The following is a 14,072-nucleotide window of genomic DNA, read 5'->3' on the forward strand; positions in this document are numbered from 1 at the left end:
ACCTCACCTGTCATTCAACAACATCTTTGCCTCTGCACTTCCGCCTCGACTGACATCTCTGCCCAAACTCTTTGCCTCTGTATATGTCTGCTTGTGTCTGTATATGTGTGGATGGATATGTGTGTGTGTGCGAGTGTATACCCGTCCTTTTTTCCCCCTAAGGTAAGTCTTTCCGCTCCCGGGATTGGAATGACTCCTTACCCTCTCCCTTAAAACCCAAATCCTTTCGTCTTTCCCTCTCCTTCCCTCTTTCCTGACGAGGCAACCGTTGGTTGCGAAAGCTAGAATTTTGTGTGTATGTTTGTGTTTGTTTGTGTGTCTCTCAACGTGCCAGCGCTTTCGTTTGGTAAGTCACATCATCTTTGTTTTTAGATATATTTTTTCCCACGTGGAATGTTTCCTTCTATTATATTCAAATAAAAATCTCAAAATCACATGTTATATAATGGAATTAAATTGTACAACAATCTTCCGTAAGGGATCAAAGACATAATCGAAATAGAGAACTTTAGGAAATCACTAAAAAAATATCTCTTGGAAAAGTGTTTTTGTACTGTTAAGGATTATTTGGAATGATGTAAATATATAGTAATCTGTAAAAAATTATCAACTGTGTTAAGTGGATTAACGATGTATCTTTATGTTACAATATTCATGAATTCTGATATTGACAATTATAAATTTGTGTACCTATTGTATATACTTATGTAGTAAACATCCATAAAATCCTGATTGTCTACAGATGGATAAATATATAAATAGATGTTATACCATGCAAGTTTTGAGAACAGCAAAATTCAAAAACACCTGAAGAAGATGGCAGCAGCAGTCATCAAAATAGTGTGCATAAAATGGAAACGATGTGACAGAACATCTGAAGCTCATAATGACTCAAGCAAACTGAGAAAACATGACAGATCACTACTGACACATTAGATAAAAATTTTAGAATTTCTTGAACTCAATCCACTTCCCCCTGAAACAAACTAGTATAAAAGCAAATAGCATAATCATCTGTGGAAAGATACAAGTGTAGAAAATATAGGGTGAGGGCTAGTTGCTTATACAGTGTGTCCCAGGAGAAATGGTCAATATTCTAGGATGTGTCAGAATGATCATCTGAAGGGGGAAAAAAACTAGTAAACATCTGCTCTATAATATATACTTAAGAGCTATGAGCACTCTTTCATCGTGGATAGTATGAGACAAATCTCTTCTACTACAAGTTCTTTATGTTACATATTTAGAGAGGTGGCAGTATGAATAAAAACAAGAAAAAATTGTCCAGTAAATATGGACTGTAAAGTGTGTACCTTAACTTGTTCAGTAGAAGTGTTTCACAGTAGTGAAGATGAACAAGTGCTCATAGCTCTTAGGTATGTATTGTGTAGCCTGTGTTTACTAGACAATTTTTTCTTGTTTTGGTCCATACTACCTCCTCCCAAAATATGGAAAGCAAAGAGCATGCAGTAGAAGAGATTTGTTTCACAATATGAAAGATGAAGAAGTGCTCACAGCTTTCAATGGATGCATTATAGAGCTCCTGTTTACTAGATTTTTTGTTTAGAATGATTGTTCCTGTCATATCCCTGAATATTGGCCATTCTTTGTATATTATACAAGTAAGTGACCTTGTAAAAATCATTTTTCCACCTTCTAAAAAGATAAAATGAGAGTTAAAACTAAGAGTTAATGAAGAACAAGGATCAGCGAAAGTCACAAGAAAGTCTACCCAACTTCTAGGACAAGAACATCCAGAAAGTCATTTGAATGGCCTAACAAAGAATGGCCCAGGAAGACCCCACCTGAAGAAGACTGCTAGTAGCATACTTCAACACTTGAATGGAAGAAGCCATATCACATCATGATAAAAATCACTGGCGACAATAATGACAATGTGGCAATTAATTTATGCTCCATATTGTAATCTGGCAGATTCTTAGAATCTCATTATTATTTTATGGGCTTTATTAGGGTTTAGTTTTATGTTATTATTAAGATCCACATTATAATGTCTTACACTTTGTTTTGAGCACTTCAAGACATGAATTAGCCCCTGTATCAGGTAGCGCAACACCTTTTGCCATGGATCAAGTCGTGCACTGCAAGCTTGTATGCTAAATTGTCAGTATATAAAACTCATAAATTAAATAATAAACATTGAAATACTACCTTTGATGACTATACATGAACCATTCTGTACTGTTCAGCTTTTTATCTTATGATCAACAAAGAGAAGCAAGTTATTTTAACAAATTGTGATCGTAACCATGATACATGAAAATATCTGTAACTAATAGACTGAGAAGCAGTTTAAAGATAAATAGTATTTGAACTACTTTGCTAATGACCACAACTTTTGTAAGAAACTGAAAGGCTGTCTACACTACTCCAGAATACAAAACTGTAAGTAATCTAATGAATACCTGCATCTTTGTTGAAGGTCATTACCTTTGGAGAGCATGTATAGTTTGGTGCTGTGCCACCACCTAATTGTTGAGAATTGTTATGTTGAAAATTTTGTCCCATACTAGGATTCGAAGTCAAGGGCCATCAAACAAATGTACATTGGCAGTCTTAGTTACTTGTACCAGAAAATGGTTCTCCAATATTCAGTTGAAGACAGTCATGAATGCGCACTTAGTAAGGCCCCTGAACTTTTGGTCCAAGAGAAAACTGAATAAACTAACAAATATTTAGTACAGAAATGTAATTTGTGTAACACAGATCTAGAAAACTAAGTGTGATGTGCTAATAGTGTGCTGAGAAACTAACTGGTTCTCTCAAATTCCATTGCTATTCACAACTCAAAGAATTATAATTACACAATCTAAAATCTTCTAAGCTGTTAGACTGCACAGTTCTGCACCTCAAAATTAAGGTCCATGTATTGGGACCTTCTTGAGGAACACTAACTGAGCGACTGAACAAATACAGTTGCAATCAAAGTTTCATGTTTATGTAAAGAATATTTTACCATATAATATTATAGTAAACTGTTACTGAATAGTTGTTCACTATGCTTTCTTTCGTTTTACATTTAATTCTAGCACAGGCCATCATTGCTGCTTAATGGTGGTTATAACATTCTGTTAGTTTTTTTTTTAATTTCCTGTTTTTTCTGTGTGTGGTAACTGTTGAGGATATTTTAACAAATCATATTCAATGAGGTTTTGTCTTATTCTGCATCTTCTAATTGCTTAAAATAGAATATGTACTCATTTTGTATGGAGCTCTTAAATAGACTAGTTATTACTTTTTTCAAACATTTGAGGTTAAGAAATCATACTGAAATGTGTAACCAGACTATGTACAGTAACTTGCCTGGAGTGTAACATAGTAATAATTGAATTTCATCTAGGGAAATAAAATTTTCTATTGTCAGTTACTTTGATGTAAAATGATGTATTTTTTAATCTTTTGTTCACATTTAGTTACCAATAGTAATTCCACGTGACTACACAGCGTCTGATCTTGAACCAGAGCACCGTGTTGCATATTTCCGAGAAGATATTGGGGTTAATTTATTCCACTGGCAGTGGCATCTGTACTATCCATTCTCTGGCTTACCAGCTCTTGTCAATAAGAATCGACGTGGTGAGCTATTCTACTATTTGCATCAGCAGATTACCGCAAGGTTGGTATCATTTGCTTAACACATAACATTAGAAATAAAAAATACATTTTAATTATTTGCAGTGTAATCTATTACTGTTATAATTTCCCACAAATTTATTAGCCAAAGAAAGCTCAGTTTATTTGAGGAAAGTAAAATTTTACATCACTTTGAAGAGGCCATGATTTACAGCTCCTATGAATTTTTGGAAAATCATGGTTTCCATACAGCTGTATTGTCACTTCATTAAACAACAAGCTTGAGTCAGAAACACATACTTCAATTCACATGTTGCTTTATGTCATGATGCTTGTTAATAGTTATGATTTGTCATGCATCTGATTGTGGTGTCACATTGTACCTGACAGTGGTCCATTTCTGACCGACACTGGTTTTTTAATAAAGTTATAATACAGCTGTATGCAAACCATAATTCTCCAAAAACTAAACAGACAAAAATGGTGTGGTGTCTTGATACTTATTTTGAAATATCAACTTTGTTCCTTTATTAAATTTAGCTAGTATAATCAGAATAGCATTAAGCAATATAGGGATAGTTTATTGTACAAATTAAGTCTTTTGCATGTCTTTTGTTAATGTATACTTTGAATCATTCTACAATCCTGAAAGTTCTCCTTCTAAATGAGTCTGTGGAATACAGTAAATGAATGAATGAATGAGTGAATCATTTGAATTGAGGTTGACTGGTGTAGAATTCAATGATGGAAAGAATATTTTACAAAAATACCGTAGCATCTGCATTTACCTGAGGCATAACCCCCCCCCCCTCTCTCTCTCTCTCTCTCTCTCTCTCTCACACACACACACACACACACACACACACACACACACACACGCACGCACGCATATTCATGCAAGCACAGCTCATGCACACATGACCACTGGCTCTGGCTGCCAAGCCTGGACTGAGACAGTGGCCAGAGACAATGGTCATATGCATGTGAGTTGTGCTTGTGTGAATGTGTGTGTGTATGTGTTTTGCCTACTTTAGAAAATGGCCTTTTGACTGAAAGCTTACTTGTTTAGCAGTCTGCTTGTTGTTCCTGTCCCTGACTCAACATATCCACTGTGTGGTTAGCAGCAATCTATCCTTTTCATAATATTGTCACTATTCCATCGTGGATTATCCATTGTTTGATTTAGTCTTGGAAATTATCATTTTCAGACAGACAAACAGACAGACATAACAGTTTTAGATAAAACTTTAAACCACAGTAGCTCTTTTCCCATGGTCCAATTTTAATGAAATGAAGCCCATACATTGCCCCAAGTGATGCTCAAGTTACCTGTGAAAACCCCTTAAAAATTTGTGTAGTAGTTTTGGATATTAATGTGTTCAAACAGATACATGACAGTTTTACAGTTTTATTGTTAGTATATAGATATGTATATGTGCTGCTGCCATATGCCATACAATAAATAAATAAATAAAACATTATCCCTTTTTAAGCATTTTGGGTATACTCCCTTCTTGCATTACTACATTTATCTAGAACGTGAAATGGTTTTGCAAGATACACAGTACAGTTTTTTACCATTTTTGCTAATATGCCATCCAAACTCTCTGCATTTTTATTTTTTCTGCTTCATTTTTTTAAATTCACCTGTAGGGAGAAGGTATAAACTTGCAGGCACACCTTTGGAGTTTTCTATTCTCTTTGGTGCTGCTGTGTTTTGTTTCAGAAGTTCCTCCATTACAGTTGTGTAGTGCTGATTGCAACTATTACACATGTGCTGTGGATATATTTGCATTTTTAAGACATGTGACTTTTTCCTATTCACAGATATTTACTTTCAGACTGTTTTAGTGATGTCAGAAGGAGTTTGCAGTTCTGGAATTTAGTGGGTAGTCTTCACTTCTCTTATCATCCTGCTGTATACTTTCTTCCTGCACTTGTAAGCCTCATGACTGGCCTGTCCTTTATCTTTCTGCTGATTTTCATATATTACAGTCAGTTCATTTCTTGTTTTTATATATATATGGTGCCCTGTTACTTGGATGGTTTACCACTAATAGCTCTGCATACTTTAGGTCAAAATTCATTTATTACTATATCAAAAAAGATTCCCAGATCTTTTCTACACTGTCCTGTTTCCTCTGCCCTACTATAATCACCAGACTGAATTTTTTTAAATTTAGCCACTGTGTTGTCCTAATATTTTTTATCATCTCAAAGTTCTATTGTTTGTCTGAATGTTCTACAACAAGAGTATTTACAAGCTGAACTTTTTGTCTGTCTGTAGATGTAGTCAACAGAACATGGTCTGTTAATGTGGTTGATGCTGCAGTACATCTCATTGGTATTTTTTATTTTTATTTTTTGTATATGAAATCGGAGATTTTATGTTCCCATAACATCGTGAAAACTTCATGTGTAGCCCCTGTCTTCCAGCATATCTATATTTAAGTCACCTGCTATTATTACAAAAATGCATTTCTTCATGACTCTTCTCTGTTCTCATTTATCTAAGTCCAGACAGTTTTAGAGATATTAAAAGTAGTTTGTATTTCTAGCTTTTGATGGCTAGCAGTAGCACATCAACTTACGGTAAACAGTTTTTGATGCTTGAGATTGGAGATCAGTATATCATACCTCTTAGAAGGCATTTTCCCCCCATGAACTTTATTTGCACTGCTGATACTTCAAAGCAAAACTCTGTGTAATTTGAGGTCTGTAGTGAAGTGTAGTCCTCTACCTTGCTGTCCACAGATGTTGCTATTTTCCCACTCTTACATTTAGTTCTGCAATAGTATGCTACATTTTTGTATCCCATTAAGTTGAAAAGCCTTAACACACTCTCTTTCAAACCTTTTTCTATTCCCGATACATCTGTCCATGTTGAAGGGGTAGAATCCAGATGGCACCATTTGTGAGCCAGCTGTTGAAGTTAACCTTGTTGTGCTGTACAATATCCTTGGCAACTGGGTGATTGAGTTCACTGGTGACCTTGCTTCAAACAGAACCTCTGGTCATGGCCATACAGCTGTGTAATGACTGTGATAGAATTTACTTACACTAGCAAACCGAAACATTGTAATCACCTGCTTAATAGCATGTTGGTCCATCTTTGGAATGCATTACAGCAGTGATTCTGCATGTCATGGATTCGCCAAGTACTTGGTGGGTTTCCCCAAGCATGTGGAGCCAGATGTCTGTGCACACATAACACAATTACTGTAGATTTTGGGTTAGCAGTTTGTGGGCATGGAGGTAGTGTATGATACAGGGTGTATACTACCCGGGAGATCTGGGAAAAACCCAGGAATTTTTTTATCTGGGAGAAAACTGGGTAAAACTCAGGGATTTTTTAGAATTCCTTGAATTTTTCATTGTTTTAGTTTTCAGTTAAATTTTTGTAACTTTGACTGGTATGAACCAATACTCTTACAAAGGATATTACTGTAGCTCGCTACTGCTGCAATAAAACATGAACGAGAGAACAAAAAACAACGAAAGAAAACTTAAGTTACAAAAGAAATATGCCACATACAACAACAAGACACAGTCCTCATACAAACATCTGCCAACAGCAGAATGTGTCAAAGGCTTTAGGAATACTATGCAGTGCTTCATAACAAATTACCTCCAATAAGCGTGATCTCGAAACTGGTTGCATTAGATTTGTTTGAGCAGTTGCGAGCGAGCTCATGTGTATGCACAGTTCAGTCACGTATGAATAGTATCTTCTCATACTTCTGGCTACAGAAGTGTAGCAGTTAGCTGTATAAGCAATAGCAGCAAGCAGCCAGATGCCACTCGGAAAATTTTTACTGGTGCGCCTAAGCTGCCAGATTCATACATGCACAGCAGGCCTGGATCTAGGGGGCAGAGGCTAACCAGGATATCTGCACCGGGCGGCAGGTTCGGGGGGGATGGGGGGATGCCAAATTCATATTCTTGAGGAAAGAGACCTGGTTTCACAAAGTGCCTAGCATCTAGTGCACGTTGGAGTATCGCTTATTCATATGATTTTGAAATGTATCCCTGTTGGTTTTTGAACAAATTCTAAGTTGACTTCTGAATGAATCATAAGTTGATTTTTGAATGCATGCATGTTGTGCATTATGTCTTTGCCAGGGGAATCCTTGTCGCATCTAGAAATAAATTTTCCTGTAGACAAAAGGGGACAAGGCTACAGGAGCTGAGCGGAATAAAGCCAAATGGGTGAATGCCAATTGCTGTATATGTGGTTGATTGGGTTTGCAAATGGTCAGCGTTGTTATAATTAGCAAAATCCATAGATTCAGACTACCAGAGTGGAAATAAACAACTAACAGGAATAACAGGTAACAAAGGTTATGTATTATCTTCTTGGTGTATCCAAGAAAATGAGATTTTGACAGAAAATGTTTGGCCATACTGCGACACGTAAGGCCCAGTTGTACAGTCCCTGGCTAGCAGCCGCTATAGTTCTATTCTGGGAGCAGCGCAGAAAACACAATGTATGAACACATAATAAAGCCTAACCAGAGAATAAACACAGGGTAACTAAACCGGTGATTGTGGCCGGGTTAGTGAAGTTAAGCGGACAATAAGTTTTGACACTAACAAGAATAGTACAGAATTAGTGATGACAAGATTGTGTCTTAGAACGAGGAAGGAGAAGAAATGGGGACATCACACAAATCATTGAAGAATATGATGATTCCAAATTTATATAGAAATTTTGTACTACTACTTTTCAATCTCGTACTTCAGAAGCTAGAGACTATGAATGAAATATGAAATTATTTCCTAACATAAAATTTTTTGCTTATAGTAGGCCTATTAGGCATTTGATATAGGTACTTCGTAAATTATATTCCATTGTTTTACTTATGTAAATGTGGTAGATAAAAATGAGCATTTGTGCTTATTTGATGTGTGTTGCAATTGCTGCAATATTAGAAAGGCCTATTTCGTTTTATCTAGCAGACAGTGACAAAATAGATGTAATCAGATTGGGAAACCACACCAGTCTTGGGTACTGTTTGTATTAACAGCTTTTTCAGTATTAGACAACGAAGTTTCGTTTTTTCATGTAGCAAAACATTTGATGATCTTTGATGTGGTAACAGATTCTTTCCCAGAAAGGAAAGCATGCCATGTAAAGCTGTAGCAAGATTACAGAGAAAAATAAGCTGGGACCTAAGGATTGAAGAAATGTATACTGTCTTGCTTGTCTCTTGTCTTTACTGGTTTTATGTATCCTATAATTAATATTATGTCACACAAAAAAGCAAATTATTAGCTAATAGGCAGTAAAGAGTGCAAATTTTCTGAAGGGTTCTTGTTCTTCCAGTTTACAAATAATCCCATCCAGTAATAATTTTTTTTAAGAGGGGCTGGATGTCAAGCCAGCCAAGTAGAAGCAGGACGGGCACCACAAGACATTTTAACTTCCAGTGTCCTGAATATAGTTTGATGGCACCCATTACAAAATATTACACGTTTGAGTTCCACAGTGGCGTGTGATACAAGAATGCTGTGTGAAAAGGCATGGCACTGCACTTTGGCACACTTAAGACCAAGTAACGTGTCTTACATTTCTCGAACACATATATTTTTTGTATTAGAAAAATAAAATGTGTGCTACAAAATGAACATATTTTTGAAAAGTTAGTTTTTTTTTTTTTTTTTTTTTTTTTTTTTTTCATCCTACCTCAAATGCTCAGGGGAGAGGGAGCACTATTACCTAGTATTGCACCAGTTCAGAAATATCATAGATCTGAGGTTGATGCACAGAGCAGTCTGCATTTTAGTGGGGATGTGGGTAGTCTCCATGTGATCCGTGTTTACATTTAATGACTTTTGCTGTTTCATCCTCATGTATAGCTCTCACATCAAATGAAAACAAAACTGATTTCTGTGGCAGGGAGCTATCAAGAGAATTAAAATACGTTCACATAATTACAGAAGGCTAAAATATGTTATTAGTTTCAGATTTTATTTTATTCCCACCTTTCTGACAGTCATGCATTAATTGCCTTGCAGAACAATAAAGTTATTTTTGTCAGTTTGCTAAATAAATTTGGCTTTTATTGATCTTTTCTGCTGAGGCAGTCAATTTATTTGAAACGAAGTGTCTAATTCCACACTATTGGCTAGTTTCAACTGTTTGCTGCATTTCAAGTGTATGTTTCCATCTTATAGCATGTATGGCATTATGCCATAATTAAGAACCAAACATAAGATAATACAGTACTGGTACTCCAAGAAAATTTACACCTGAATCTGGACATGTGAATGTGCACTTCAAACTGAATGATGCATTTTAGTATGGTTCACAAAATTCCAATGTTCTTGGAGTATCCTCTAATGTCTTACTTCTTTTATGACATAATGTAAGATCTTTTAATGTTTTACACACATGAACATATGGGCTTCCTGCATCATCGTACCTGTGCAAGTGCTGTGATGCCTGTTATCTGGTGCTCTCTGGCAACTGCTGAAACAAACCTACACCATGTGATCAAAAATATCCGGACACCACCAGAAACATTCTTCAAATTAGGTGCATTGTGCTGCCACCTATTGCCAGGTACTCCATATCAGTGACCTCTGTAGTCATTAGACATTGTGAGAGAGCAGAATTGGGTGCACCACAGAACTCACAGTCTTCGAACATGGTCAGGTGATTGGGTGTCACTTGGATCGTACATCTGTATGTGAGATTTGCACACTTCCAGACATCCCGAGTTCCACATTTCCAATGTAATAATGAAGTGGAAACATGAAGGAACACGTACAGCACAAAAGCATACAGGCCGACCTCATCTGTTGACTGACAGAGACTGCCAACAGTTGAAGAGGGTCATAATGTGTAATAGGCAGACTTCTATCCAGACCACAACACAGGAATTCCAAACTGCATCAGGATCCAGTGCAAGTACTATGACAGTTTGACAGGGTGTGGGTATGACAAATGCCAGGTGAACGTCATCTGTCAGTGTGTGTAGTGCCACCAGTAAAATTCGGAGGCGGTGGTGTTATGCTTTGGTTGTGTTTTTCATGGAGGGGGCTTGCACCCCTTGTTGTTTTGCATGGAGCTATCACAGCACAAACCTACATTGATGTTTCTCACTGTTGAAGAGCAATTTGGGAATGGCGACTGCATCTTTCAACACAACTGAGCACCTGTCCATAATGCACAGCCTGTGGCACAGTGGTTACATGACAATAACATCCTTGTAATGGACTGGCCTGAGCTGAATCCTATAGAACACCTTTGGGATGTTTTCGAATGCCGACTTCATGCCAAGCCTCACTGACCAACATCGATATGTCTCCTCAGTGCAGCACTCCATGAAGGATTGGCTGCTATTCCCCAAAAAACCTTCAAGCACCTGATTGAATGTGTGCCTGTGAGAAGGGAAGCTGTCATCACGGCTAAGGGTGGGCCAACATCATATTGAATTCCAGCATTACTGATGGAGGGCGTCATGAACTCGTAAGTAATTTTCAGCCAGGTGTCCGGATACTTTTGATCACATAATGTGTTTCTAACAGGTCACAGGAAAATATTACGAATGTTTGTTTGAAAAGCATTACTTTCAAAATAAATTTCCTTTTACGCAAGATGAACGACGTGCGAGAATGAACGATGAATTTCTTAAATCATAGAGCGTTTGACTCTCATTTGAAAATAAACTCTTTCAGGACGACCATTTAGAATAATTTCTAGGCCTGATCAGACATTTATGTCATCGTTAAAAATTTTACTGGCACATTTGTGTGACATATCTTAAAGTGTAACACGCACAAAGAAGATCAACATTATACATGAAAGCTTAGCTTCTCTTGCAGCTTATTAATCTTCGAGAACAAGCTTTTCTTTCCTTGTAGCAACACTATGTATATTAATTTAAACCATTACCTTTTCCTGTTTGTGTGTTCACGCTACTTAACAGTGCTGTTGCTGTTGATTGACTACGTCACATGTCCTGTGCTCTGAATATCCGCTGTCATCGGATGTCGAGATCACGTGACATGAGTGAGCTATGACTGGCTTACAATCTTGATTTCAGTGCTTGGGAAAGTAACATGCAGTATATGGTGGAATTCGAATTTATACTTTCATAACACGAAAATATGCAGTGTAGATGTTGCTGCACATCAGACGTCGGGGAATTCTACGCCGGTGTTAAAACCATAACCATTGAAAGTATTGATAAGTTTTACTGTTCCAAGGAAAAGTATATTGTCACTTAACACAGAAGAAGTGTATTTTCATCTGGGAGAAAGTGTATTTTTAATCAGGAAATGCGGGAAAAATGCGGGAATTTTTTTTTCCTCGACCTCATATACACCCTGGTGATAGCATCCGAGGTGTGTCCCATGGGGTTCATATCAGAAAAATTTGATGGCCAAGACACCAACATGAGTTGACTATAATGCTTCTAAAACCACTCAGGTCTTGTGACGTTGATGGTTGGAAGATGCCATCACCTTTCAGAAGGGCATTGAGTGTGAAGGGACACAGGTGATGCAAAATAATGTTCACTTAGTCCACACCTGTTATGGTGCCATCAATTACTACCACATGTCTCATATAATTCCAGGCAAATTTCCCTCCACAGTACAGTATTGCCACTACTCACCTACATCTGTGGTGTGGTGCATGGATTGAACAGCTATTTAACTGAGTGGCAGCATATCTGAACATGAACATCAATCTGATGTAATAAGAAATGTGATCCATTTTATCAGACAAAATGTTGCCATTGATACGCAGTCCAATGTCAGTGGCACAGTGATCACTGCAGTCGTAAATGACATGGGATCCCTCAGGGGTCCTCTGCTGTGGAGCCCCATGCTTGATAATGTACACTGAACGATATGCTTTGAAAGCCTGCATCAGAATTGTACTCTGTCATCAGATCTGCTGCCGATCACAGTTTATCCTGCTTTACAGGGCAGGCAAGCCCTCACCCTCCACATTCTTTGATGACACATGGACATCCAACATCTTGTTGCCTACTTGTGTTTTCATCATGCTTCAAAACCACCTTCTGTAGATACTCATGACAGTACCACACAAACAGCCAACCAGCTTCACCATTTCTGAGGTGTTTGTTCCCGGGCAGTGGACCATAGCAATCCACCTTTTGTGGAATTCAGGCAGTGGACTCTAGATATCTACCTTTTGTGGAATTCATGTATGTTATTGGATTATCCCATTTATGGCCCTTATGATTACTAGAATGATTCACCATTCGTCACTGCTCGACTTATATACCAGGTTGTTACAATTAAAGTGCAGTTATTTACAGAGGTCCAGTGTGGTCTGTAACTACTGTATGGCAGTGTATTTTAATGGGTTGATGCAGAACTGATTTAAACTGGAAATAAATTAGTTCCATTTTTGGCCACCAGGTGCAAATCCAGTGTTGTACAGCATCTCATCAATGTCTCTGGTGCTCATATTGAACAAATTTTGTAAGCAATGAAGAAGCGGTTAATAATAACATGAAGATTATGCCTTCTCACATGTTTGACCTTTTCTGCCCACATTCTGTTACAAATCCATTACACACTGAAACCCTTCTGTAAGTCTTTATCGCATTCATAGTGCCAGATTTGCACCTGGTGGTCAAAATTGGAACAGATTTTTTCGAATATAAATCAGTTCCTTATTAACACATTAGAATATAAACCAAGTTTCACTGCCATATGATAATTACAGCTCACACTGGACTTCCCTGAGATGCTGCACTGTAATCATAACCACCCTGTACTTTCTTGTCTTTTCATGTACCTGTACTGCCATCAGACTGCATTCACTCTCACAGTATATATTTATAGATTGCATGGCTACTGTTGCAATGTCCTAGTCTCTGATGGAATAGAGTATCGTACTGGTGTAACTGGAATATGACATGGTAGATGAATGCATGGGACAATTTCCACGTTGGCTTTGCTTTCTTGTCTAAGGTAGAGAGTGGAGTTTTTTGTTCTGCAATGCTCTCTGCAGATTCAAAAGAACATTAAAATCCATATTTAAGGCAATTCTTCTGTCAATTACCTGTCTATTTGGTTTTAGGAGCAGAGTTAACAATTTTGTGACCTATGATTACAGCTGGAACATCCTCACCAGGCTGGAGGAGCTGAAGACAGCTATTATCCTAATGATGGACCTCTGTGGGTCATGTTGAGGTTTCCAAGGACACTGTTACAGGAGATAGGCAAAATAATGTGAACACCTGTACTTACTTGGGAATGGTTTATTGACAAGGGTTGTACCCCCATTTGATCGTAATACAGCTGCAATTTTTCTTGGAATACTGGCCCATAATGACTGTATAGTCTCCAGTGGAATGTTATGCCACTTTTTGATCAGAGTCTCTTCTAACTCCTGTAGTGACAAGGTAGGCGGAAATCTGCTCCGGAGTCTGCACACCAATACCGCCCACAAGGGTTCGATAATGTTCAAGTCCAAGGACTGTGCTGGCCGG

At 37.5% G+C, this 14,072-nt stretch overlaps 1 protein-coding gene across 1 annotated transcript in view; it reads left to right on the forward strand.

The window, feature by feature from the left end:
- The window catches only part of LOC124544930 (phenoloxidase 2-like), a 105,079-nt gene that overhangs the window by 37,301 nt on the left and 53,706 nt on the right, over positions 1-14,072 (forward strand). Inside the window, exon 5 of the mRNA XM_047123676.1 lies at positions 3,435-3,637. Within this exon, the coding sequence (XP_046979632.1) occupies positions 3,435-3,637 (203 nt within the window). The remainder of the gene's footprint in view (positions 1-3,434; positions 3,638-14,072) is intronic.

The sequence above is a fragment of the Schistocerca americana genome, chromosome 8 (genome assembly GCF_021461395.2).
Source record: "Schistocerca americana isolate TAMUIC-IGC-003095 chromosome 8, iqSchAmer2.1, whole genome shotgun sequence".
Taxonomy (NCBI): Eukaryota; Metazoa; Arthropoda; class Insecta; order Orthoptera; family Acrididae; genus Schistocerca; species Schistocerca americana.